Source organism: Bison bison, unplaced genomic scaffold (genome assembly GCF_000754665.1).
Source record: "Bison bison bison isolate TAMUID 2011002044 unplaced genomic scaffold, Bison_UMD1.0 scf7180017864469, whole genome shotgun sequence".
Classification (NCBI taxonomy): domain Eukaryota; kingdom Metazoa; phylum Chordata; class Mammalia; order Artiodactyla; family Bovidae; genus Bison; species Bison bison.
The window spans coordinates 4,217,161-4,240,675 of NW_011495030.1; the positions used below are offsets into that span (position 1 = coordinate 4,217,161).

General features: G+C 42.8%; 1 protein-coding gene across 11 annotated transcripts in view; it reads left to right on the forward strand.

Moving 5' to 3' along the window:
- KANK1 (KN motif and ankyrin repeat domains 1) overlaps positions 1–23,515 on the forward strand; it is a 216,355-nt gene that overhangs the window by 160,836 nt on the left and 32,004 nt on the right. For 2 of the 11 annotated variants that reach the window (XM_010860687.1, XM_010860681.1), the window contains exon 1: positions 10,058–10,204. The exons of 5 other annotated variants lie outside the window; for them this stretch is intronic. In XM_010860687.1, the coding sequence (XP_010858989.1) occupies positions 10,081–10,204 (124 nt within the window). In that variant the 5' untranslated portion in view covers positions 10,058–10,080. Of the gene's footprint in view, positions 1–3,062; positions 3,157–9,775; positions 9,844–10,057; positions 10,205–22,097; positions 22,204–23,515 lie in introns of those variants that run through there. 4 more of the 11 variants (XM_010860690.1, XM_010860691.1, XM_010860680.1 and 1 more) reach the window with 4 other exon arrangements.

The following is a 23,515-nucleotide window of genomic DNA, read 5'->3' on the forward strand; positions in this document are numbered from 1 at the left end:
AGAGACAGATATATATATATATATATATATAAAATATTCGTATATTTAGTACCTCATGTAGTTTCACCCTTTATTTGATGTGTTTAATAACTGGATTTAATTAGATTATCATTTCGACTTCAAATGAAACTGTTAGTTGTTAGTTAACTGAAGGCTAATTCCACACTGAATTTCTAAGTGAAATAATTTATTTTCTTATACTGATGGCGTTTGGGAAGATAGTAATTTTTTTAAGTAAGAAGTATTTACATTTGAATTTCGTTAAGTGTTAAAATGCCAAGACCACCTACAAACACAGACCCTGGGTTTTAGAGTCTTAATTGTCTGGTTAATCAGAACCCCAGAATTCATCCCGCCCCAAAGAGGCTCTGAAGAGTCCCTCCTTTGTCAGGGCTTGCCTGTTTTATAAACTTTCAAGGCTTTAGTCTTAAGCTGTAGCCAGCTTTACCTCATAAGATTTTTGCTTTAAACCGTGAGCGAGTCATAATGGGTTAAGCATCAGATTTCAGACAGGCGATTAGCTCTCCAGCTAAGCCAAGGAAGGATGACTTATCTCCCAGCAAGTACCAGCCTACTTGGGTGTAGGAAGAGTAGAATTCGGGCTCCTGCTAGTCCTAGGTCTTGAGCAAAGGTACCCTTCCGTTGTCGATTTCTGCCCAGGTGCTCCATGGGTGCCAGCAAGAAAGAAAAAAGCACAAAATCCCAACAGGGAGTTTTCGCTATTAAGAACTTGAGCTCTTGCTATCTTTTGGAGATTGCATAGGGAGGCACAGGATTACAACAGCCCTTCTACGGGGAGTTGAATATTCTGTGCCCTGCTCACCCGCCAGCTTCTCATCGTGAGTATCAGCATTTGTTTCTGATTATACACTTCCCCTCTTTCTGGAAGAACTTTGAGTGGGCTAGTTGAGCCCTCCTTCCTGTGTCCGGGATAATTCTTGTTCATCTTCTTTGTGTAATTTCTAAGAAAGGTTTGAATGCGTTTGGAGGGAAATGAGTGACTAAAGCTCACTTTCTGCTTTGGAGACCTTTTCTGTCAAAGGCTGTTTAATTTTATCTGGCATGAAAAATAATTAGTGGTGTTCTCACATTCACAGAAATAATGCATTCTTGCTCTTTTCTGGCAGTGTATTTTAAAATGGCATTGAGTGGCCTTCTCTAATAAAAACCTCAAAGAAGATCCAACCGGCAAATGAGCCTTGATACAATTCATTCAAACAGTTGTGGAAGTTCTAAGTCCAAAAAAAGTGATGATTCTGTTTTTCCTGTCTTGGCTGCCCTGTTAGATATTTTTGGAGTGTTCTATAACTGATTTACTCATTTCCATATGCTTTAGGAAAAGTATGTTCATGTTTTAGAGGATAAGCCTGGTTCTGCTTTTGGGTTGCAGTTCTTTATTAAGGCTGAAAACAAGAGAAGTGTTTGAAATATGCAGCCCATTTGTATATATAGCATCAGTGATCTCATCTGGCCATTCTATATGGATGAGTGATCTCACAGCTTAAAAATAAGTATGTAGCTGTTTTGAGGATCTTTTAAAATAGAGACCAGATTTCTAATCCTAGTAGTTCTTGGAGAAAGCCATGGTTAAAAATGAAGATTAAATAATATTCTATAATATTAGAAGGCTTTTCTAACCAACAGGATGAAAAGCAGAACTATAGACATGAGGAAGAACTGGGCCAAGAAACAAATTGTTGGATTCATGGGATTTGTTCTTATTCTGAAAGTTAAATCTTTGTACTCTTACACTGTCTTGTTTGTGACAAGCCAGATTTGAGTAGTTTGTGACATTTCTATCAGCTGGATAAGAGGTTGTGGACATGACTACATTTCATCATATAAACCTTTATTTAGAGGAGCTGATGCTAGAGTAATGGTTTATGAAAGCAGTTTTATTATTTATAGCTCTTTTTATTAGTCACAAGTCCTAAATTTATTTCAGTTCCTTTTTTGTGGTTTTATCTGAGGGAATAGTTCTCTCTCCAAGGGATCCTATGCATTTTGGACATGATCTCTGTTAGATAAAATCAAGTGCTAGTCATGGGATTTTCTGAATTTAGTCTCACAATATTTGGTTTAGTTGATAAGTTCCATCAACTTTGCAAATAACTTTGTGAAAACATTGATTCAGCTTGTACTGCCAAAATTCCTGAGTCCCCTTTTTCTTGCATCAACATGTTAGCTGAAGGCATTTCAAGTGTTCTATACAGCAGGCACATTTAAGAGTCTCCTGAAAGAAAAGGGAGAATATTCCTAGATTAGAAATATAAGTGAGTGACAGAGGGGATATTTCTAATAATTCATAAGCCCAGCTGCTTAATATCTTTAAAGCCTTAGTCACACACATCAGTTCTTACAGTCTTCTAACTAAAACATAAAAAGTTCCCTCTCCCTCTGCTCTCTGTCCTCCTCATCAGTGTCCTCCTCATCTTTGTGGATAGTCAGAGAGAGTATCCACCAAGAAACTTTCCTTTTCCCTAGCATTTCAGACTGATTGACCAGGATGCTTCATTCAAATCAGGACCACCCCCTGGAAATGTTTTTTGAGGCGGCCCATTTGGTATGTTCCCTCCCACTGTGAAACAAAGACTGATTTGTCTTCCCGTGACCCGGAGGCGCAGGTTGAAGTACCTACTGGCTTCATGCAGCATGTCCCCTAGCCAGTACTCCGCCTCTTCAGGTGGTGAGTCAGCCGGATGATACACTGATTTTTATAGCACAGCAGGGTGGAGACCTGGAAGTCCATAGACCAGTCAGGGAGGAGGGAATGGTTCTCATGTCAAACCATTCCAACAATGCAGCTTACAGGAAAAGATTGCAAAATTCTGAAGCCCTGTGCCACCAGATTTTTCCATTAGCACCACACTTTACACAGCTTTCAGCTCTGGCACAGAGACAGCTGTTTGGCAGTGTGAGGGGAAACGGTCATATCCCATCATTAGCTCTGTGGTCGGTTACCTGTCATCCTGTCCTGTAAGGAATCCCAGTAATTGTGAGTATCGCCTTCTACGTGCTGATATAACGAGCTGCGGATTCTCTGAAGGTGGTGCTCCGACATTAATTTGGGCACTAGAAAACAGCCTCTGGAACTTACACCACCCCAGGATACTGATTTTAAACGAAGAAATCCAAGACAGAAAAGTTTCCAGAAAGGTAAAGGGGGCTTAGATCTGGAGGCTTTTCCTCTAGGGTATTATCCTTTGGTTTTCTATCCTCTATACATTTTGATGATGAAAAGGTAGGCTTTCCAAATCATGGTCAATTGAAATGAACATGGTATGGTTTGGGAATTACTGGAAAGAATGATACAAAGCTCAGTAGAAATAATTCAGTTCAGTCAGTTCATTCATTCAGTAGCTCACTTTTGTATGACTATACAGAAATACACTTGGCAGAGGGCGCCTGTTTCCCTTCTTTGGTAAGGACCAACACTGGGGTTCTGTGAAAGTTGGTCTGTCTTTGGCCTTATTCTCACTACTTTGTGATTTTGTTTTATTAAGGATAGCTGACAAGATTAAGGATCTTTGAGCTTTCTAATACTTTTGTTATTTTTTCTGTCTCTCCAAACATTTTAGCTTTCAGTAACTTTAATCTCTGTTTTCTGCTCTGCACTCAGAGCCTTTGTGTTTGGCCTTATTTTGACAAAGTGAAAGAAAGTGAAGTTGCTCAGTCATTCCCCACGCTTTGCCACCCCATGGATAGTAGCCTGCAGCAAGTTCCTCCATCCATGGGATTTTCAAGGCAAGGGTACTGTAGTGGGTTGCCTTTCCTTCTCCAGGTAATCTTCCCAACCCAGGGATCGAACCCAGGTCTCTCATACTGTAGACAGATGCTTTACCATCTGAGCCACCAGGGAAGTCCTATTTTGACAAGTCATAGTCTATTTCTGTTTCTTCAGTCATGGTGCCTGCAGAAATCACGGTTGGCCTTCCCAGGCCTCTCTGACTCCAGGTAGTAAGAGAATAGCTCCGTCCAAAGTCATGTGAAAGAAGCAGAGGCTTTTCTGCCATCCCAGCTGCTACCTACCCTGTTCCCCTCTTAGTGGAGTTGCCCAAAGCACTGTTCTTTTGACCTGGCTGTCTTTCTCATATTTGTTCATATGAACCCTTCTTATGCTTCAAGTCCTGCTTTCTGTCTCACCTCTTTCAATAAGTGTCCTCAGATACTCCCAATGTGAATTCACCCCTTCCTCTTCTTTATTTCTGGAGAGCTTTGTATCCTGTTAAATAGTCGCCATCACTCTCTTTTATGTAAGAGTTGTGGTTGTGTCTCACTCATCTGTACCTTTGAGGTCTTAAGAGGCAGGATTCATGTCATCTTCATCTTGGTATGATGGTATGCCCATTGTGTCTTGCATTATACCCAAAATAGCCAATGTTCAACCAACAAAGATTTACAGCCCACCTCCATGGTGCTGCCTTAACACTGGGCAGCTAATAGTAAGATACAGGCACAGTGCCTGCTTAGGAATCTGTGAGGTGAAGTTGAGCCCTGCGAGTTGCCATTCTTAAATTGTCATATGCTGGGCAGTCTTCTCCCAGCTTGTTCACCTGGGTAGTGCCCTGTCATGAACAGGTGGTTTTCACTGTGTCACACATACTCACTTGCATTCTTCCTCCCCATACCTCACATCTAAGTGAAAGTTAATAGTATCTTCATTTTCTTCATCGTGTCCCCTAAGGTAGGCTTAAAATGGTATTGTCTGTTAAATGCCTTGGGTTCAGGTATGACGTGGTCATCCAGAGAGGAATATTGTCAGAGGCTGTTTGGGAAGCTTTTTCTAGCTCCCTTGACCTCTCTGTTTCTTTCTCTGTTAACAATCCAACCAGAGTGAGGAGGGGCTCCAATCAATTCCTTTTGCTTATTAGCTGCTCCGGTTTGGTGGACTGGTTGAAATTGGATGAGAACCTGAGCTGGTAACCTCTAAGGTGGGAGTATGGCCATCGGTCTACCTTCTTTCTCACCCGCAGTTTTTTGGAAAAGGTCTCTGCAGATCTATCACCTCTTTTAGACGGACGGAAATAAACTGTCCTTGCTGCTTCATCATTTTACAGACTTTATAGTCTCTGTGGCAATTTCATTTAAAGTTTCAAATCTTTTAGTTTCAAGCCCCAGTTCACTATGTCATTTGGCTTTTTAAAATGTTGATTTCAAACCTTGGAAGAAAATATATTGTGAGAAAGTCTCTAGTTTAAATTTGATGAAATTAATAATCATGAGGCAACCCAGACCATAAAGAAAGCCTAACATGTAGAAATTCAGTGTGACTCCAGATTTAAGCCTTAAATATGTTTGGGGAAATGCACTTTGTTAGGTCAGGTTTAACAAAGACAAGATCCTTTTTTGGTCTTTTAGATTAGGCCCATCATACATAGCATCCTCTTCCTAATTTCACTTTCCCAACTGGAATCACACACCTCCGCTGGGGCACACCCTTTTCATGTTGATTGTGGCCTCTCCTTGGAAAATCTCCCTGATAATAAGTTTTAAATGCAGATCCTTCTAATCCAGGCAGCTAAAGGAGGAGTCCTCTTCCAACACCCAATGCTGTCCACACCTATGATGAGAAAGAGCTGTAAGTCCTTGCTAGACCTGTCCTAACCTTGTAATCCCCTTCAGGTCCTGTCAGCCCCCTCGGGCTAAGATGGAGGTGGGTGGAGAAGGAGCCTTGGTGATGAGGAAAGAAACTGCATACACTTTCTCAGTCATTGCAGTTCTCTTAGACACCCAGGTTTTAGTGTCACATCCCTTCACCAGTCTGGCAGGAAAGGATTACACAGCATAACAAGGTATTTGAATTCTTTAGGGGTTGAGGGGAAGTCTCAAATATAGCAGAAATAATGCAGGCCCTCCACGAGCATGATAGCAGAGCACCTTGCTATCAACCTGTCTCTTTTTAGGATAAAGACTTATAGGTCTTTTTGCACATTAAGATTACCTGTGAGAGAAATGGCAGTAGGGATCCTAGGCTCTTGTTTTGGTTGTTGTCTTTGTATTCAATGTGTTTCAACAAGGACTCTAGCAATTTCAAATGAGAGGGGGTAAACAGTTGGCCACCTGGAAAATGGGAAAAGGAAAGGGACAGAAACAGGATGAGATTGGATCCCAAATGGATATGGTGAAGTCCTTGCTTGGTATTAAACTGAGGCTTGGGAGTGCATTCTATTTGACAAACCCAAGGTCTTGTTTTAATTTGAATTAATGGCCAAGATTTTTACATTAAATAATTTCATATGAAAATTCCAGTTTCTTCAACTCTTGAAACGTCTTTCTGGATCACGAGTGTATACTTCCACAGGGCCATAGTCAACTGGAGAAGACACTTGCCTTCTAGTCTCTCCCAAACCCCTCCAAACTCCATCCTTTCCATTGTTAACCTGGATGCTAAAGGTTTTTGAACTTGTGATCTGACCCTGAGGCTACTTGAATTACTTAAGGGGCTGCCCCCATTTTGGCTGTCGGCTTCCTTTAAGCCAAGATGAAGGACACACTTAAGAGCTACAAAGTTCACAGCTGAGGTTCTCATCCCTGGCCGTGGCATAGACTCCTCTGTGAAGCTTCTAAACTGCTAATCCCCCTGGCCCCACCCTGGGGATTCTGATTCATCGGGGTGGAGATGGGGGGACAACTCAGCATTTTTGGAAACAGCCCCAGGTGCTTTGACTGTGCAGCAGGGTGGTGAACTTGAGGCATGGTGGGTGTCCGCTCTGATAGCTTCCAGCCTTGGCACTTCCCCTTGATTGGCAGAGCTGATGTTAGCATTGTCGCCCCCCTGGCCCAGAGTCTTACTTCAGCTGTGAAATGAGGGCATGGGCTCAGAGTCCTTGACATTATCATACAGTTCTTTAAAAGGAAACAAACACTTCAAGTGTGGCTCCTCTGGAAGGAATCACATTGAGCAAATGGGCCCTGGGCACCTGCAGTGCTGGGGGCACAACCCTGGTTGAATGAAGAAGACAGGGGCTCCCATAAGTTTGTAGGGATGTCAGATGTGTGCACGAATCATATAAAGGAGAAAGCACGCTTCACTGAAAGCCTGGATGGAAGAGGTGACCCCACATTAGGATAAGGGACAGCTTCCAACAGAACTGATACTTTATTTAGTTGGTCTTTGCAAACTGGGAGAATTTTTGTCTGCAAAAATTGAGAAGCAGGTGGTGACACACCAGAAGAGGAAGGAACAAGCAAAAGTGTAGAAGTAGCATGTTCTTTCTCTTCCCCACCCTTTGGAAATGTCAGCTCCCTCCCCCCCAACACACTATTCTTTGCCCTCTCAGGGCTACAGGGAAGAGTGCATCGCTGTCCAGTACTGTGTCATATTAATGTATCAGTGGAGCAGCAGCATGGATGACATAAGCTTCCTCATAGGGTTGTCTTGAAGATGAGATGAGTTCATAGATGTACCAAGCCTTTGGAACAGTGCTGTACAGTGGGGAAGGATGCGTGTAAGGAGGGCTTTATGAAACTGACGATTCACGCGCATTTGTGCTTTGTCTTTGAGACTCAAAGGGTTAAGAAGTTGGTAACAAGGAGAAAAGGAACACGCTAGGGGAGGAAGGTGAATTCAGGCTGTGTCAGGAAATACGTACCTTAAGTTGTCCAAAATGTAATCCAATGTTACTACTCAGTAGTTCATTTAGCTTTGGTTTTATCTCTAGACTAGGGGTCAGGCTCTCTAGGGAGAAGAGTCTTGATGCAGTTAGCCTATTACATAAGCATCAGAAGTACTGTGGGTACAGATATGCTTGGCTACCATCCTGCACCACCATCCAGGGAGAAGGACCACTGGGACACTGCCCGCCAGCATGGTGTCACAGAAACCTTTGTCTGCAGCCCATTTCCCTTCTCACAGGGAGTCACTTTTGCTGGCTACTGCCCAACTATCAGAGGAAAAACCCTGAGTACATCTTCATCCTCCCAGATCACATTCGGTGGCTTCTTTTGTATATAAATTAAGGGAGAGTAGAGACAGACAGGTGTGTCTTTCTCCCGACAGTGGGAACCTTTACAACTGATGCTTTTCAGGCAGAAGGAGCTCCTATTTTTAATTCTTCTCACATCCCAACCTGTGTCATCCTTGATAAAGTGAAAGTGAAGTTGCTCAGTCATCTCTGACTCTTTGCAACCCCATGGACTATAGCCCACCAGGCTCCTCCATCCATGGAATTATCTAGGCAAGAGTACTGGAGTAGGTTGCCATTTCCTTCTCCGGGGATCTTCCCGACCCGGGAATCGAACCCGGGTCTCCCGCATTGTGGGCAGATGCTTTACCATCTGAGCCACCACCCAAATTGTCCTTGATAAAGGACTAGACGTTTATTTGCATACAGTGACTTTTTCTGTTAGACCTTGGCTTCATAGAAGCACACAGACAAAATAATTATATTCAACTGCTTTCCAGAATAAGCTCTGTTCTTACGAGAACACAATATTTATAAAATAAAAATTTAGCCGAATTTTTTTCCTTCCGGGAAAGGAATACTGCATTCAGATGCTTTTGTCTTCCTCAGTTTAATTCTTAAGAACAAGTCTTTTGATATTAATACTTAGTTTGGAATATATAATGTAACTAAATAATAACAAAATTTTTTCAGAAGCACAGAGGAGAAATTTTCTCTTCTAAATGATAAAATAAGCCTAAGGAAATTTTAGGATGATGAATGTTTTCTAAAACTGAATTGTGGAGATGGGTAAATAACTATATATTAACTAAAACTCATCAAAAACTGTACACTTAAAATGGGTGAATTTTATGGTATGTAAATACCTCAATAAATTATAAAGTCCAGAAACAAGGGGGAAATTAGTCTAAATGTAGGTGTTGTTGGATAAAATAATTTGGAATTTTTTTGATCTTCTATTTCAAAGTATCTGGCACTTGAAACTTTGTTCTTTATTAGTTTGTTATTTCTCTTTGAATCAGTTTATTTGGTGTAAAACAAGCCCAGATGAGTCCCACGTCATCTTAAAAAGTTTGATCTTTGTAGCTTCACACAGGAAAATGTCTGTTTCAAAAAGTGTACCAGGTGGAGCAGAGGGTGGAGTAAGGTGTTAAGTGGAGTGCGGTGAGATGTGTGCCAGCACTAAGGTGAACCAGTTAGACACTGCAGATCCAGGGGATTCTTGTAAAACTGCCTCTCTCCTCATAGCTGTCCTCTGTTTTGAATTCTTTAAAATGGGCCCTTTAGAGTCCTCCTTAATCTTTGTTAATCTCCATTTTACTGTTTAGAACTGGCTTTGCTTGTTTGCCCTGTAGAGTTCAGTCAATCTTATTCCACTAGAATCAGTCACATTTACCCAGTGTACTTAGGCACACAGGTGAAGAACAGATTTAAAAGGACTTTTTCTCTCTCTTTTTTTAGGTGATGAATTTAAACCATTAGAGGGACAGATGATTCTTACTAGATTTTTAAAACAGAAACAAAACATCACTTAAAAACATTATCCCCCTAAAACAGAATGCACTTGTTCGGGAACTAATTCTGTGTCTTTGAAAGTCATATGATCCAGTTGGGATAAAATTTTTAAGGAACTATGAAGAAGAAAAAAAAAAAAAGGTTTGGGTCTGTGGTTTACCAATGTGAGTGTTTTTAGCCTTCAAATTGCATGTTGCAATAAATAAGAATGAATCAAGAAAAGGAATCACTCACTTCCAGCTGATCCTGGGTTCAGCATAGCACTGAATCATTTCCTTCATAGTCCAGCCCTGCGCCCTGGCTCAGGTCGTGACTGGGAGCTTTTCTCAGCCCTGGCTGGTTTAGAGGAGGAGGGACCAAGTCAGCAGGAAGAATGAGGAAACATTTGCTGCCTTTCTGTCTGTGTTCTTCCAAGAGTTAGCAGGTATTACAGCTGCATTTCTAGGGCAGCATTTCATGTGTCTGAGGAATATGAGCGTAGTTTGTTTGAAAAACTGGAAGGAGCCTGGGAGAGACCTGTCTTCACCTCTGTGTTGCTGAGACCCTTGTAGTGGTTCTGTTCGTCGGTAGTTTTTGCTGTCTCACTGAGGCCGAGAGTCCTGGAATTAAACCCCATGGCCAGCAGGCTGTTAGTCAGGAAATTCCAAATGGGTATAAATAAATGCTCTGCGGCAGCTCCTGGGCTCTTTGCCTGCTAACGTGTGCAGGCCCTATAACGCTGAGGGAAGTGGGCCCAAGACTTGGCTTCCTGCTGGCTGAAAATCAGTTATTTTGTTTCTGGGTGGGTAAGTAAGAAAATCCCCAAAAAATAAAAACAGAGGAGAGTGTGACGTGTGGGTGGGGGTTGGTGAAATATAAACTCAAGCTCTGAATGTTATGAAAAATATTTGCTTTTCTTACAGACTGGAAAGAATAACTCAGTCCTGGATTTTTGGTTCAGTGACAGTTTCAGCTTTAGCCATGGCTCTAACATAAAGATGTCATTGTCATGGGAATGAGAGGTTGCATGTATATATATATGCTAAGGTTTGAGTTCTTGGCTTGCTTAACTCCCAGAGTTTCCTTTCTTGTTGGTAACTCCATTTTTGGTCATTTGTTTTCAGCTGTTTTTCTAATGAGCTGCTCAGTGTGCCTTGAAGTTGGTTTCTTTTTCTTATGTAAACATGGTAAAACAAAATAAGGGCTAGCCTCTCCCACCTCGCCAAAAGGCATAATGTTTTGTTAGAAAAGCCTTTCTGTCCCAAAGTTCCCTAGCTTTGGGAACCTAGTGCTGGTTCTCTGCTTTTCACAGAATTATCCTCTGAACTGGCACATTTCCTATGTACGCTTAGAGCAGTGTGTTATTTTTGAAGAAAGTTTGGAAAACAGCATTTAGTCCCCAAGCTAGTTCCCTTCTGTGCATGCGTGATAAATTTAGGCTCTAGTTCAGCAGTTCAGTCTTCAAATCAGATGGTGGACATGAGAAGACAGCACTGCTGAGGCTGTGAGAACAAGCCCTAAAGAGCCCAGGCATCTCAACTATTAGGAGACAGATTCTGGGTAGAGCTGCTGCATCTTCCATTTGGCACTGAGCACTGGAGAAGAGGGCCATTGTGTGACCCTCATGGCCTCTGTAATGTCACACGCCTCCTTGCTGCAATGTGTCCTCCATTTTCAGGAACTGTGACCCTTTCCATTTTCTTTCCTCTCACTGCTCACCTGCAGCCTGGCTTCGAAACTCCTAAGACCTACCCAGGGTGGGACTGATGATACAGCAAAAGGAAGCTGCCTTTGGGGATTGTTAGGTTGTGTTAGCTGTTACCTTGAAGCTGGAAAGTGCTGCAAATGGAGGGGGCTCTAGAGAGCAAGGCCCCTGGCTCCATCTGCCTGAGTTCATCTGGCCTGACAGCTGCTTCAGTTAATTCCTTTCTTCACTTGATCACTTAGCAGGTGATGTTATGGAACTTTGTGTGAAGTATAGTGAGAGGGTCGTGGTCTGGACGCAACCTTTGGAAATCATTGAGTTACACCAACATTCTCATTTTATACATACAGACCTTGTTGCTGCATGTGTGATTCCAGACCCTTGCTGCCCATTGCTGGTCTGTGAACTCAGAAGTATTTATAGCTCCTGTACTTGTTTTATGAAAAAATCATACCATCTCCCCAGTCTGGACAACTGCATGGAAGTGCATTCAGTGGTTCTACAATGCACATCTGTGCATAGTGTGTTAAAAAATGTTCTGCTCTTATGACCTAACTAGAGAGAGAATAGGATAGTTCATAAAGATCAGTGCTTACCTTTGTCCTCTTATTGTGTTGTTGTTGTTGTTCAGTTGTGTCCAACTCTTTGCCACCCCATGGACTGCAGCATGCCAGGCTTCCCTGTCCTTCACTGTCTCCCTGAGTTTGCTCCAACTCATGTTCATTGAGTCAGTCATGCCATCCAACCATCTTGTCCTCTGTTGTCCCCTTCTTCTCCTGCCCTCATTCTTTCCCAGCATCAGGGTCTTTTTCAGTGAGTCGGCTCTTCTCATCAGGTACCCAAAGTATTAGAGATCAGCTTCAGCATCAGTCCTTCCAATGAATATTCAGGGTTGATTTTCTTTCGGGTTAACTGGTTTGATATTGTAAGAAGAAAATATTTCCTCTTGGTTATATTTTTAAAGGTTGGAGAAGTCTGTCTGCTTTTGCTTTTGTTTTATATTACCTCCTCCCTGTGTATAATTGATACTGGAGTAGGGCTCTCTCTGTACCTCACCAGCATCCACACTCCACTCACCCTGAGCCCTGGTGTGCACACACAGACACATGCACCTCCACTGCAGGGCCCGGCCAGCATCTCCTTCAGCCAGCAGAAACCAGGTAGACCTCAAGATTTTAGCAGACTCATTTATTTGATTTTGAAAAATATCACAGACACCTCAAACCCTAGCTCCATGGGCAGGGAGGAAAAAAGCAGGGTGGAAGAGAGGAGTTCTGGACTAGTATGCCAGGAGTGTATGCTTCACCAAACACTGGAGGGTGATCCAATAATAGTAAATAATAATAGACCACAGACCTAGCTCTGAGTGCTCCACAATAACACTGTGAAGCAGGTCTATTATTTTCCCAGTTATATAGTTGGAGTAGAATCTAACTTGCCAACAGAAAGTGGCAGCGCCAGGTTTCAAACCCAGGCGCTCTGGTCCCAGAGTATCTGATTTTAATCACTACAGCTCTTCTTCCCAGACTTAACTAAATGGTACATGCCTAGGCATGAGGCTTTTCATTTCAGCAAATACTGAGCATGCTATGTGCCAAGCACTGTGCTAGGCCTTGAGGGATAGAAAAATAAGTATTAATTGGTTTCTGTCCCCCAGCACACCTGCAGTCTGGTGGGGTAAGACAGGCATGTGCCTGGTACTCATAGCACAGGTCAGTGTGTTAACAAAGTGTTCCAGGAGGATGGAGGGGAGAAGGTGACCATTTCTTCCCAGGACAGAGCAATTAGGAATAAGAGAAGACTCTACAAATGATGGGAAATTTGGGGTTGGGCCCCAGTTGTGATCAGTGGAAGAGTCTGGGGAAGGGCATGCTCAGAAGAGGGAACAGAGTGAACGAAGGCAGAGAGGCTTGAAAGTGCCTTGGTATGTTGAGGTTCTGGGAGGAAGAGGGGTTGGGGGCTGGGAAGTGCTGGATTGGGCCAAATTGTTGAAGACTTTTAATGCGACAGAAATGAACTTTGGAACTCTATTTTCTGTAATGGGGCTCTTGGCAACCAATCTGCAAGATTAATATTTGAGAAGTCTCTGCAAGTTTCCAGGGATACCTCAAACAAATGTAAAATTCCTCAAAGAATATGTAATATAGGAGCGCGGAGACATTAGTCTTGATAAAAAACAGATTGCTCTGTTTGCATATGAGCAGCAGCAGATTGGCTGTGCTCCCCGGTGACTGGCTGACTGCTCTCACGTACCCCAGAGACACTTGAGGCACAAGTAGAGGAAGGTTATCATCATCTACATTTATGTAATTTATTTTGAAATAATTTCAACTTAGAGAAAATTCATAAAAGAACTCTCTTGCCTCCTTCACCTACCTTCAGATTCTCAAGTGGTTAATATTTTGCCATATTTGCTTCGTCTCTTTCTGTATGTATACATGTACTTGTATGTGTGGGTATATATATAAAGACATGCTTTTGTCATATCTCTTTAATCTCCTTCAATCTGAAATAGCTCTTAGCCTTTCTTTGATGACCTTGACAGTTTTAAAAGGAGAGACCTGGGGATTCCCTGGCAGTTCAGTGGTTAGGACTACATGCTTCCACTACCAGAGTCCTGATTTCAGTCCCCAGTTGGGGAACTAAGATCTTGCAAGCTGTGTGGCATGGCCTAAAGAAAGATAGGGACCTGTCCTTTTTGTGCGATGTCTTTCAGGTAAATCTGTTGACATGTCCAGATTTAGGCCATACCTTCCAAGCAGAAACCCAGGAGGACTGATCCTGTGCTTTCTCAGAGCAGGGCCTCAGGGACTTGTGATTGTAGCCTTTATCACCTAGTCCACATGGTTCTTGATCAGCTTTCTGCTCCACAGTATCACCATTTTCTCCTTAGTGATCGAAAGCTGTTTTGTGTGAGGCATCCTGAGGCCAAAATTCCTGTTCTTCAGTAGGAAGTCTGTACACACTAGATTCAGCATCCGTTGATTCCTGCTTGAGTTGCGTACTGTTACAATGGTTGTTAAATGGTGATTTACTGTTTTCATAACTCTTTATTTATTGAACTGTAAGTTGGAACTCTGTTATATATTTCTTATGGCATTATGGACTCATAGATACCTGATTTATTCAGTGGACTGTCATCTGCTACTATCATTAATCCTATTATTTTGATGCCCAAATTATCCCAGGTTTGGACAGTAGAACCCAAAAGTGAGTTTGGGAGCTAACTAGACCCCTGACACTCTTTAAATAGCTACTCTGATGTGTGCTGACAACTGAGATAAATAAGGAGTAGGTAGAACCTGCTGTCTGAGTTCAAACAATAGGGGTCCCCTGCAGCAAGATCCTTGTCAGGCAGGCAGAGAGAGCACTCAGGTGGTTAGAGGCCAGCTGATCTGAAATTAATTCAGCTTGTCAGAGACCTCATGGTGGGTAGAAGTCTTGAATTTTCAGGATGTATTGCTTACATTCTCCCAGACCGTATTCTCTAGCCTTCCCTTGGGTAACTCAGCCCCTGATCAGCGTGGGCAGACAATCAGGGGCTGAAGCTGGGAGCACTGCAGGTCTGCACTAGCATGCCGCCCATCTGTCCCTCTCTCCTCCGCTTGGACACTTGCGGACCCAGGACGCTTGCTGGCTGCCAGGGTCAGCCAGCTTTGCTTCACAGACATCTTTGGCCCCTGCTGTGCCCATTTTAGTTTCAAATATGGAGCAAGTTTGTGCTCTGCATCTCAATAAGCTTAATCAGGGCCTGCATTCCCTAAAATGTCCTCTCTTCTTTCTTCCTGCCCTCACTCATGCCACCCATCTGTCCCTCCCAGATTAGATTTATTGTACTTAAATCACCTTCTGAAAAGGAAATCCCATCATTTTTGTCTACAGTGAGTCATCCATTGGTTTAAAGAAAATATTTTCTTTCTTTTTAGCAGAATGAGGTCAAGGATAGAGCCCCAGAGGATGAATACAAAAACCCAATCCCTGTCTGCAGCTCTGCCCAGAGGAGTTGAGATACGTCAGGCCTTCTCCGTTTCCTGCTGAACAGCTTAGGGGGGAGACGTGGGCCACAGACTGCCCCCAAACACAGGCAGGCTTTTAAGTTCTCCTTGTTTTAACACTAAGGCTAACACTTATTACCTAGTTCAGTAATTAAAACTCATGCAATGCAAAGGAATTTGCGATACCACAAGAAAAATTCATAGGGACTCGAACAGTCTGTGGAAACTGAATGGAGATTGCTGAAGAGAATTTTAATACATACTCCAGCATCTAGCCAGAGCAGTCTTGCTAAGATACAAGTCTCACCGTTTTACTCCTGTGTTCAGTAGCTCCCTGACGCACTTGAGAACTACAAACCTGATGCGCAGGGACCTCTGTGACGGGGGCTTGGTCCCCTCTCTGCCTCACTTCGTGTTCTCCTTATCATGCAAAGCTCTTCTCAGTTCCTAAAAGTGGCAGGTTTCACATACGCTGTTTTCTCCACCTAGAATTTCTCCCATCTTGGTCTCCCTGGCAAATATCCCTCAACCCCCACAAACACGCACACACTTAGCCCAGTGGACCCTTCAAATACAGCACCCTGGCAGAACACTCTCTATGCCCAGCCCAGGTGGGGGTTCCTGCTCTGTCCTCACATACCTCCTGGACTTTAGTCTCACAGCACTTATCATAGTTGTTAGTTTTTTATGCATCCTTTGTTTCCTAGAGTTCACAAGTTCTATCCAGGTAGGCTCTCTGTCCCTTTTGATTTACTCCTAGCAGTGTTTGCTGCATGGTAGGTTCTTAATAAATACCTACTGAATGAAAGAATAAACCCATCTTTCAGCCTGACAATTGCAGCTTCCCTAGGTCAACATTCCGTCTCTGGGGTGTGGGGACAGGTAGACCTGGAATGTGGGACCAGGATGAAAAGGAGCAGTGATGGGAGACAGAGGAATGTGTGTGGGGACAAGTTACAAACGCAGAGATAAGAACAGCTGTGAGGAGATCTGAAGATGTAGGGGAAGAAGCCAGAAGCAGTAATGAAGAGTTCCAGATATAAGAAACAACAGCACATTATAACTTAGTCATATAAACAAACCAAGCCTGTAAAACTGAGTTATGTTGAGCTGGTATTTCCCATGAACTTCTGGCAGCCACTTTTGCTTTCCTTCATGTTGTCATTTTATTTGAAGAAAGCATATTTGAGTAGCCGTTTAAAGCAGCTACAACCCGAAGAGAAGTCTAGGTGAAATCAAGTAGGTAATATAAACTTCACAGAACAGGAATTCAGGCTTTATAGAACCAGCCCTGACTTCTAATAGGTGCTTATCATTTGAATGAATGATTGGATGGATAAGGGAAAAATGCAGACAGAAAAACAATTCTTTGGTAATTGGAAGAGCAAGAGAAAAATCTCATTGGCCATACACTCTTGGAAAAAAACAGAAGGAACACTTACATTGTTATGCTTTTCATTGTGTATTCTCTAACAAATAGGGTTTCCCGTAGATTTTGGTATGAGAAGCTCCTTGGATCTCAGTCTTAATTTGAACAGTGTCATCAGAACTTTTCCTGTTAAACCTGTCTAGAAGGAGCTGTTCCACATCATTGTCTTCTCCGTCCCCTGCTCCATGCCAGGGAGAGTTGATTTGCTAACTCAATTACTTTCATACTCTGAGTAATTAACTCCATGAGAACTTCTCTCTCATCAAGTTCATCTCAGAGTTGATCCTACTGCTTTTCTTCCCTGCCTCTCAGCCTCAGCTGATGTTGAGTCTTTTTGACTGCTTTAAACAGCAGGATGCTTGCACTCTGCTGCTTTTAAGTATGGGAATCTGTGTTTAATTATGTGCTTCTTGGGGACTGACTCAGCTCTTTAAGCAAAAATCTTCATGCTTCATGTGAGAGGGGACAATACAGTAATAGGAATTAGCAGAGTTCTTCAGTTTCAATAGTCAGGTAGAATATCTGCTGAAGAAAAACATAAAAGAGTGTTGGCACATGGGTGCAATTATTTTTCATGGCACCACTAGTCAGTAATTGGGCCTAGAGTATGCAGTGGTGAAACCAGGACAAAGAAGTCTTTGTATCCTAATTAATAGATAGAGTAATAATATCAAAGTTTTGCCCATTTAAAAGTCCACCAGGACGTATTATTTCGTAAACCTCCAGTTCTTTTTACTCAGAGTAAAGAATGGCTCACTGTGGTAGGGTGTATAGAAAAGTATTTACTGGTTTCTGGCTCAAAATTGGCATTTTTATTACCCTGTCACTTAAGCATGATGCTGTGGTCCTGCTGAAAAATGGAAGACTTGAAGAACACAGCTTATATAGTCAAATTTTCAGTTGCTATATGAATGTTTTGCTCCTGCTCAGCGTCTTTAGTAGAGGCACTCTCAGCCTCAACAGCACAGTCTGCCCTTAGTATCCTCAGGAGATTGATTCCAAGACCCTCAGGGACAGCAGAACCACTGGTGCTCCAGTCCCTTGTATAAAATGACATGGCACAGTCGACAGTCTCTGTCTATAGGTTTCGTATCCACAAATTCAGAGGGCTGACTGTACTGACCTTTTGGACCGGGTAATTCTTTGTAGAGGAAGGTAGGACTGTCCTGAGCATTGTAGGCTGTTAGCAGCATCCTGGCCTCTACCCACTAGAAGCCAGGAGCACCCCCTTCTTCTAGTTGTGACAAGCAAAATTGTCTCTGCTGCTGCTGCTGCTGAGTCGCTTCAGTCATGTCGACTCTGTGCGACCCCATAGACGGTGGCCCACCAGGCTCCCCTGTCCCTGTGATTCTCCAGGCAAGAACACTGGAGGGGGTTGCCATTTCCTTCTCCAATGCATGAAAGGGGAAAGTGAAAGTAAAGTCGCTTCAGTCGTGTCCGACTCTTCGCGACCCAATGGTCTGCAGCCTACCAGGCTCCTCCGTCCATGGGATTTTCCAGGCAAGAGTACTGGAGTGGGGTGCCATTGCGTCTCTAGAGTTTGCCAAATATCTCCCAGGGGGCAAAATCACCCCCAGTTAAGAAACACCACTAGCAGGTTAGTACTCCCAGACTAGTTTCTTACCTTCTAATCTTCTACCTCCTGGCCACTACATTACTTTTTATGTCTTCCCAAACCAAATATTATTTGGACATTAAATTTAGCTTCTTTGAAAAGTTGAAACCATATAATATGTCATGAATCTAAACGAAATGACTTTTGAAACAGCCAAATCTCAATTTCACTTTGTTAATGCAGAAAAATTGCAAGGAACATTTCGAATTGTTCTTGAGTCTGTGCACTAGCTCTGTCACAGAGCACTAGTTTTATAGCTGGTGAGTATATAAATAAAGAGTAGAATTACCATCAGTTTGTTGTTTTCAGCTTTTCTCTGAATACTTTGGGATCTGGTCTGGACTTAGGAAGCTGTCTCCAGTTGGTGCTGTCACATTTGGTGTTTGGTTTCCCCAGTTTGCAAACTGTGCAAACTGGGTTAGGGGATAGAAGATGGAAGAGGGACTCTGACCTTTGGTGTCTAGGAAGTAGGTCAACCCTGAAGAGCCACGTAGAGCACTATTAAAGCCCATCCACTTAGGCCGACACACAAATATAAATTTTGGTGGTTCTGCCTCTTCGCTCTGCTTCTGCCTTGCCTTTTCTTTCTTTTTCCATGCACTCCCCTGAGCGCCCTCCCCCTGCCCCCCACACTGGACTGAGCGTTGTGAGAATGGGGGACCTTGTCTCCTTTGTCTACTCTGTGTCCCCCAGCTCCTACAACAGTACTTGGAAGACAGTAATAACTGGAAAAGGCAGGAAAGGGGGAGGGGGAGAGAGAGGTGTTACTAAAATTGTCTTTCAAGAATCAGTATTAACTATACATATAAGGTAAACATATATGTGTCTTTTTTTTTTATTTGGTCCTCACATCACATTTGGGTACTATAACATTTTAACTGGTCCCCTGGAATTTAATCTCTTTCCCTACCTTGGTCTAATCCACACAGCTGTGAAGACACTCCTTGTTGATTGTTTCAGTCCCTAGCACATGGCCTGGTGTGCGACCTCTCAGTGATGAGATTCCCCTGCTCCAGGACCCAGTGCAGTATCCCCTTCTGTACTAGGTCACCCCCCTCTCTTCTAGCCTCCTCTTTCCTTGCACTACTAGACTCTTACCTGGCTCATCAACCCCTCTTTGCATTTTACTCTGTCATCACTTACCTTGTCTTCAGAATTCATCTCCTGGTTAACTCCAGTATTAATCATTTTTTCATATATCATCAGATTGTTCTTGTTGATAATATACTTTTGTAACTGACCTAACTTAGTGTTATGTTTCAGGTGTTTGGCATTTATCTCACATCTAGACTGTACCTCCTTTTATTTCTTATAAATCCTTCCTCCTACTCTTTCCACTGAATAGGACCATTTTCTGCACCCAATTAAGCTTTCAATAAATGCTATATAATGAAGGTAGAGGTGGTGCCAGGAACAGTCTCTACCTCTGGATTTCCAGACATTCAGAAAATTCTTGTAAACACCAGGGACACCCCTCTGATTCCAGACTGTTTAACTGGAAGCTGTTACTTTCCGGATTCCAGTTGCAGATAACAGCCAGTGGTTTCTGGCTTCATATAAGCTCTGTTAGTCCAAAAGGGCTTTTTTAGGCATTAACAGTCTCCTTAATAACCCATTTAGAGACTTTTTTTCACTTTGTTTTTACACTTCCTTAATTATTCTTGAATGTATCAATTTTTTTGTGATGAAAAAGTTTTAATGTAATATCTCCCCAGTTTATTATTAAACATTTTTCTTTTCAAGATCTGGTCCTAATTTTCTTTCTTATTATTTTTTTTTTCTTTTTGTGAGGGGGAGAAGACAACACTGGTTAAAGAGTACTGTATCCATTAGAGTTCAATTTAGCTCTCAGTAACAGGAACTCCAAGCAAACAATAGCTAACAAAATTAAATATAAATTCACATAAATGTGTAGAGGGAGGTAAGTTTTCCAGGAGTAGTATAGTGCTCTGATCCACAAAGCTCTTATAGACCCAGGTTCCTTCAAGCACCTTGTTCCTCCATCCCTCAGTGTGATCTCAAGTCCAAAGTAGCAGCTACTGTTCCAGTCATTATATCTGCATTCTAGACAGCAGGACAGAAGAAGAAACAAAGAGAAAGGATGTCCAAGAACTAGTCCTGTGTCTTGTAAGGGAGGCATCTGGGGATTGTTGCATGACAAATCTGCTTATGGACATACTAACAGCGAGAGAAGCTGGGGAAATACTGTGTTTATATTTGCCCAATTAAACAAAGGGAGTCCAGTTCATGTGGAAGGGTGAGGTAGCACATACTGAGGAGCATTTGGTTATCTTTGCTATGACTGCCCCATACATTCCTCTGCCATATGAGCTATCTTGGAGTTTATTTCAGTACATTCCAGTGTATTATTTCAGTATTCAGAACAGTGACTTATAATCATATTTTTAAAAGATGAATACCTATATGCTGTAAAAAATTTTTTTAAACCAGTAAAAAAACATTAAAATCACCCATGATTCCAGAACCTAAAGATAAATACTAAAACAACATCATAATAAGAAATGTCCTTAACACTAATATAGAACAAGCAACTTCAGACTACAGAGTATTTAAATGTTTTTCACAGATCTTGGTTATACTGTATATTCAGTTATTACTTCAGTAAACATTATAAACCATCTTTATTCATAGCATCTTGTTAATTCATGTGTGTGGTTGGAAGGGAGAGCAAGGAAGGAGCTTTTAAAAATTAAATTTGTTGCTCTTAGTCTAGTACAGAGAGACAAGACAAACACATGAAAAAGTTGGGAAATCAGGGCACTGTAAGTGCCCTGTTTGTGTTAATGTATGTAAAGGTAGATTGGAAAGCAGAAAATAAAATAATCATGACACTAGGTATCTTTACTTAACAGTAGAATAATTTGTACTGTGAAGAATTGTTTGGAAAAATGACACCTTGAGAAATACATCTTCCTTTTTAGTTGCTAGAGAATGAAATTTGGATTACAAGTCCTCGGGAGAATCTGAATCGAACACTATTAGGAAATAATCAAGCTCAACACAGTTAAATTCTAACCTCCCTTGGTTCCCAGATTTAGAAGTCCAAAGTTCATCTGGGGATAATTCAGCGTGACCTGTACCTTGCCTGAACTACAGAAATAACTAAAGATAAGTCGGTTGAATTTCTCTGGAAAGTGTGACATTTTGTTTTCTAAACCTTGACGTTAATGCATTTTTAAAGTTTTGAAGAGTAATAAACTAAAATTAACCTTTCCTAAGGAAAACGCTTAAGTGGGAAAATTAGCTGTTAAGACATACACAGAAAAACAAGAGCTATACCAAAATACTAAAAATTGCCACTAGGTGGTGAGATATGAGTGACTTTTTCTTTAAATGGTTTGTGCATAATATTTTTTTAAATTCCTTTTCGTGTTCTTTTTAAAATTGAAATATTGTTGCTTTACAATTTTATACTACTGTACTGTATTTATATATGTGTGTACAGCATAGTTTGTTTTTTTAAGCAAGGTGGTTTTTAAAAAGTTTTTTTTTTTAAAGAAACGTTCAGTCCTAGGCTCAGTGGAGATGATCACTGTTCAAGGATAACTCTGGTGTGCAGAGCCTGGCGCTGGGAACCCGTGCGCGCGGGGGGGCGGTGCCGAGGCCCCGCAGTGAACAGTGGGGCCCTTTGTGTCCCGACTTGTTCAGGTGGCCCAGAGCCGAGGCCGCTAGTTGCCACAGCAGAACACACACTCTTTCACGAGGAAGGGACCGGTGCGACAGAGACAGAGTCTCTCTGTGGAGACGTTTAAACTGCCGGCTTTATTTTGACTCTTGGCAGAACTGGCAAGAGGAACACACGCTCTCGAAAGCTCCGGGCTTCCTGCTTGCAGTGCGAACGCGGGACAGAGCCGCTCAGTGTGCGGGGGTGGGGTCGCCGGGCCACTGAGAGCTCATTGGTGCGGCCCCGGCCTATGGCGTGTGCGCCCGGCCCGCCACCGAGTCTCCCGGTGTCCGCCCTCCTTCGCGGAAGGGTGGAGAGCCTGGGCCCGCGAGCTGGAGTGCGGCAGGCCAGCCGGCGAGAGCGCAGCGGGCGCCCGGTAGGTGTGCGACCAGCAGGCGGGGGGAGGGCAGGGGCTCCCCCCGGGGCCCAGTCCCCGGCCGCGGCCGGCAGCAGGGAGCGCTGGCCTCAAGGGTCTGGGCCAGCCCAGCTTAGAATCTACCTGTCCCGAGCCTGCAGTTTTTCTTTGCTTATGGAGTTTCAGACAGCACTGGAAACAGGTCTGGCTGCATACTTTGAGTGAGCATGTTGTCCTTGTAGAGTTAAAAAGGAAAGAAAGAAGACACGTTCTCTTAGCTGGAGCACAAGTTTTCCGACGCCGCGCTCCTCATCAGCGCCTTAGGTCAGAAAATGTTTTCTGCTGAGCACCTCTTTCCAATAGAATTCTTTATCCACGTGCCTTAGAATTGAAATCTTATTCACAAATTTTAACAGCTAGAACAACTTAATGGCGTTTTAAATGACGATACAAAGGGTACTTTTTATTCCTGTCTCTGGCAGTTTTCTTTTTTGTACTTTTCTTTCCAGCATTTTAGAGGGAAGCGGGCAGATGTAGGCAAAAGGTTTGTTCAGAGCATTAACACTGTGGGGTGTCACATTCGGCACTGTTGAGTGTGGGAAGCACATACCAGCAATCCAAATTGCTGCAAGTACCTGGGCCTTGACAGCAGGCAGGTGGGCTTTTATGCCCAGGATAGGAGTAGCCATAGGGCTTCCCTCCTGGCTCAGAAGGTGGAGAATCTGCCTGTGATACAGGGGATCAGGCTTGGATCCCTGGGTCAGGAAGATCCCCTGGAGAAGGGAGTGGCTACCCACTCCAGTATTCTTGCCTGGAGAATTCCATGGACAAAGGAGCTTGGTGGGCTACAGTCCATGGGGTCACAAACAGTCGGACAGCACTGAGCAACTAACACTAGAGGTAGGGGTACTGATGGCTTGCATTTTAAGCCACTACTTTGGGATCCTTCCCGTAACACTCAGATGCAGATCTTGTTATCATGACTCTAGGAAAACTCATTGCTTAATCCTACAATGTAAACAAAAACAACCTTGGTTTTCAGTTTGGAATGCATAGCTCAGGTCAGCAGCAAGATCTATGCCTTGAATATTTCATGTTTCCTTTTCTAACCATTTGGTTTAGCCAAAAGTAGCGTTTATCGAATGCCATATGATCCAGTGTTTGGAGTATAAGTTTGCCCTTATTTTCATTCTCCTTTTGCATCTATTTGGATCCATCACAAATACAAAACAAGGTATTCTTGAAATAGTGGATGTTTTGTCCAGAAGAAGTCAAAGGGGGGAAAAAAAAACAAAAACAACTTCTCCTCCTCTGTTGGGATAGAGATTGTTTT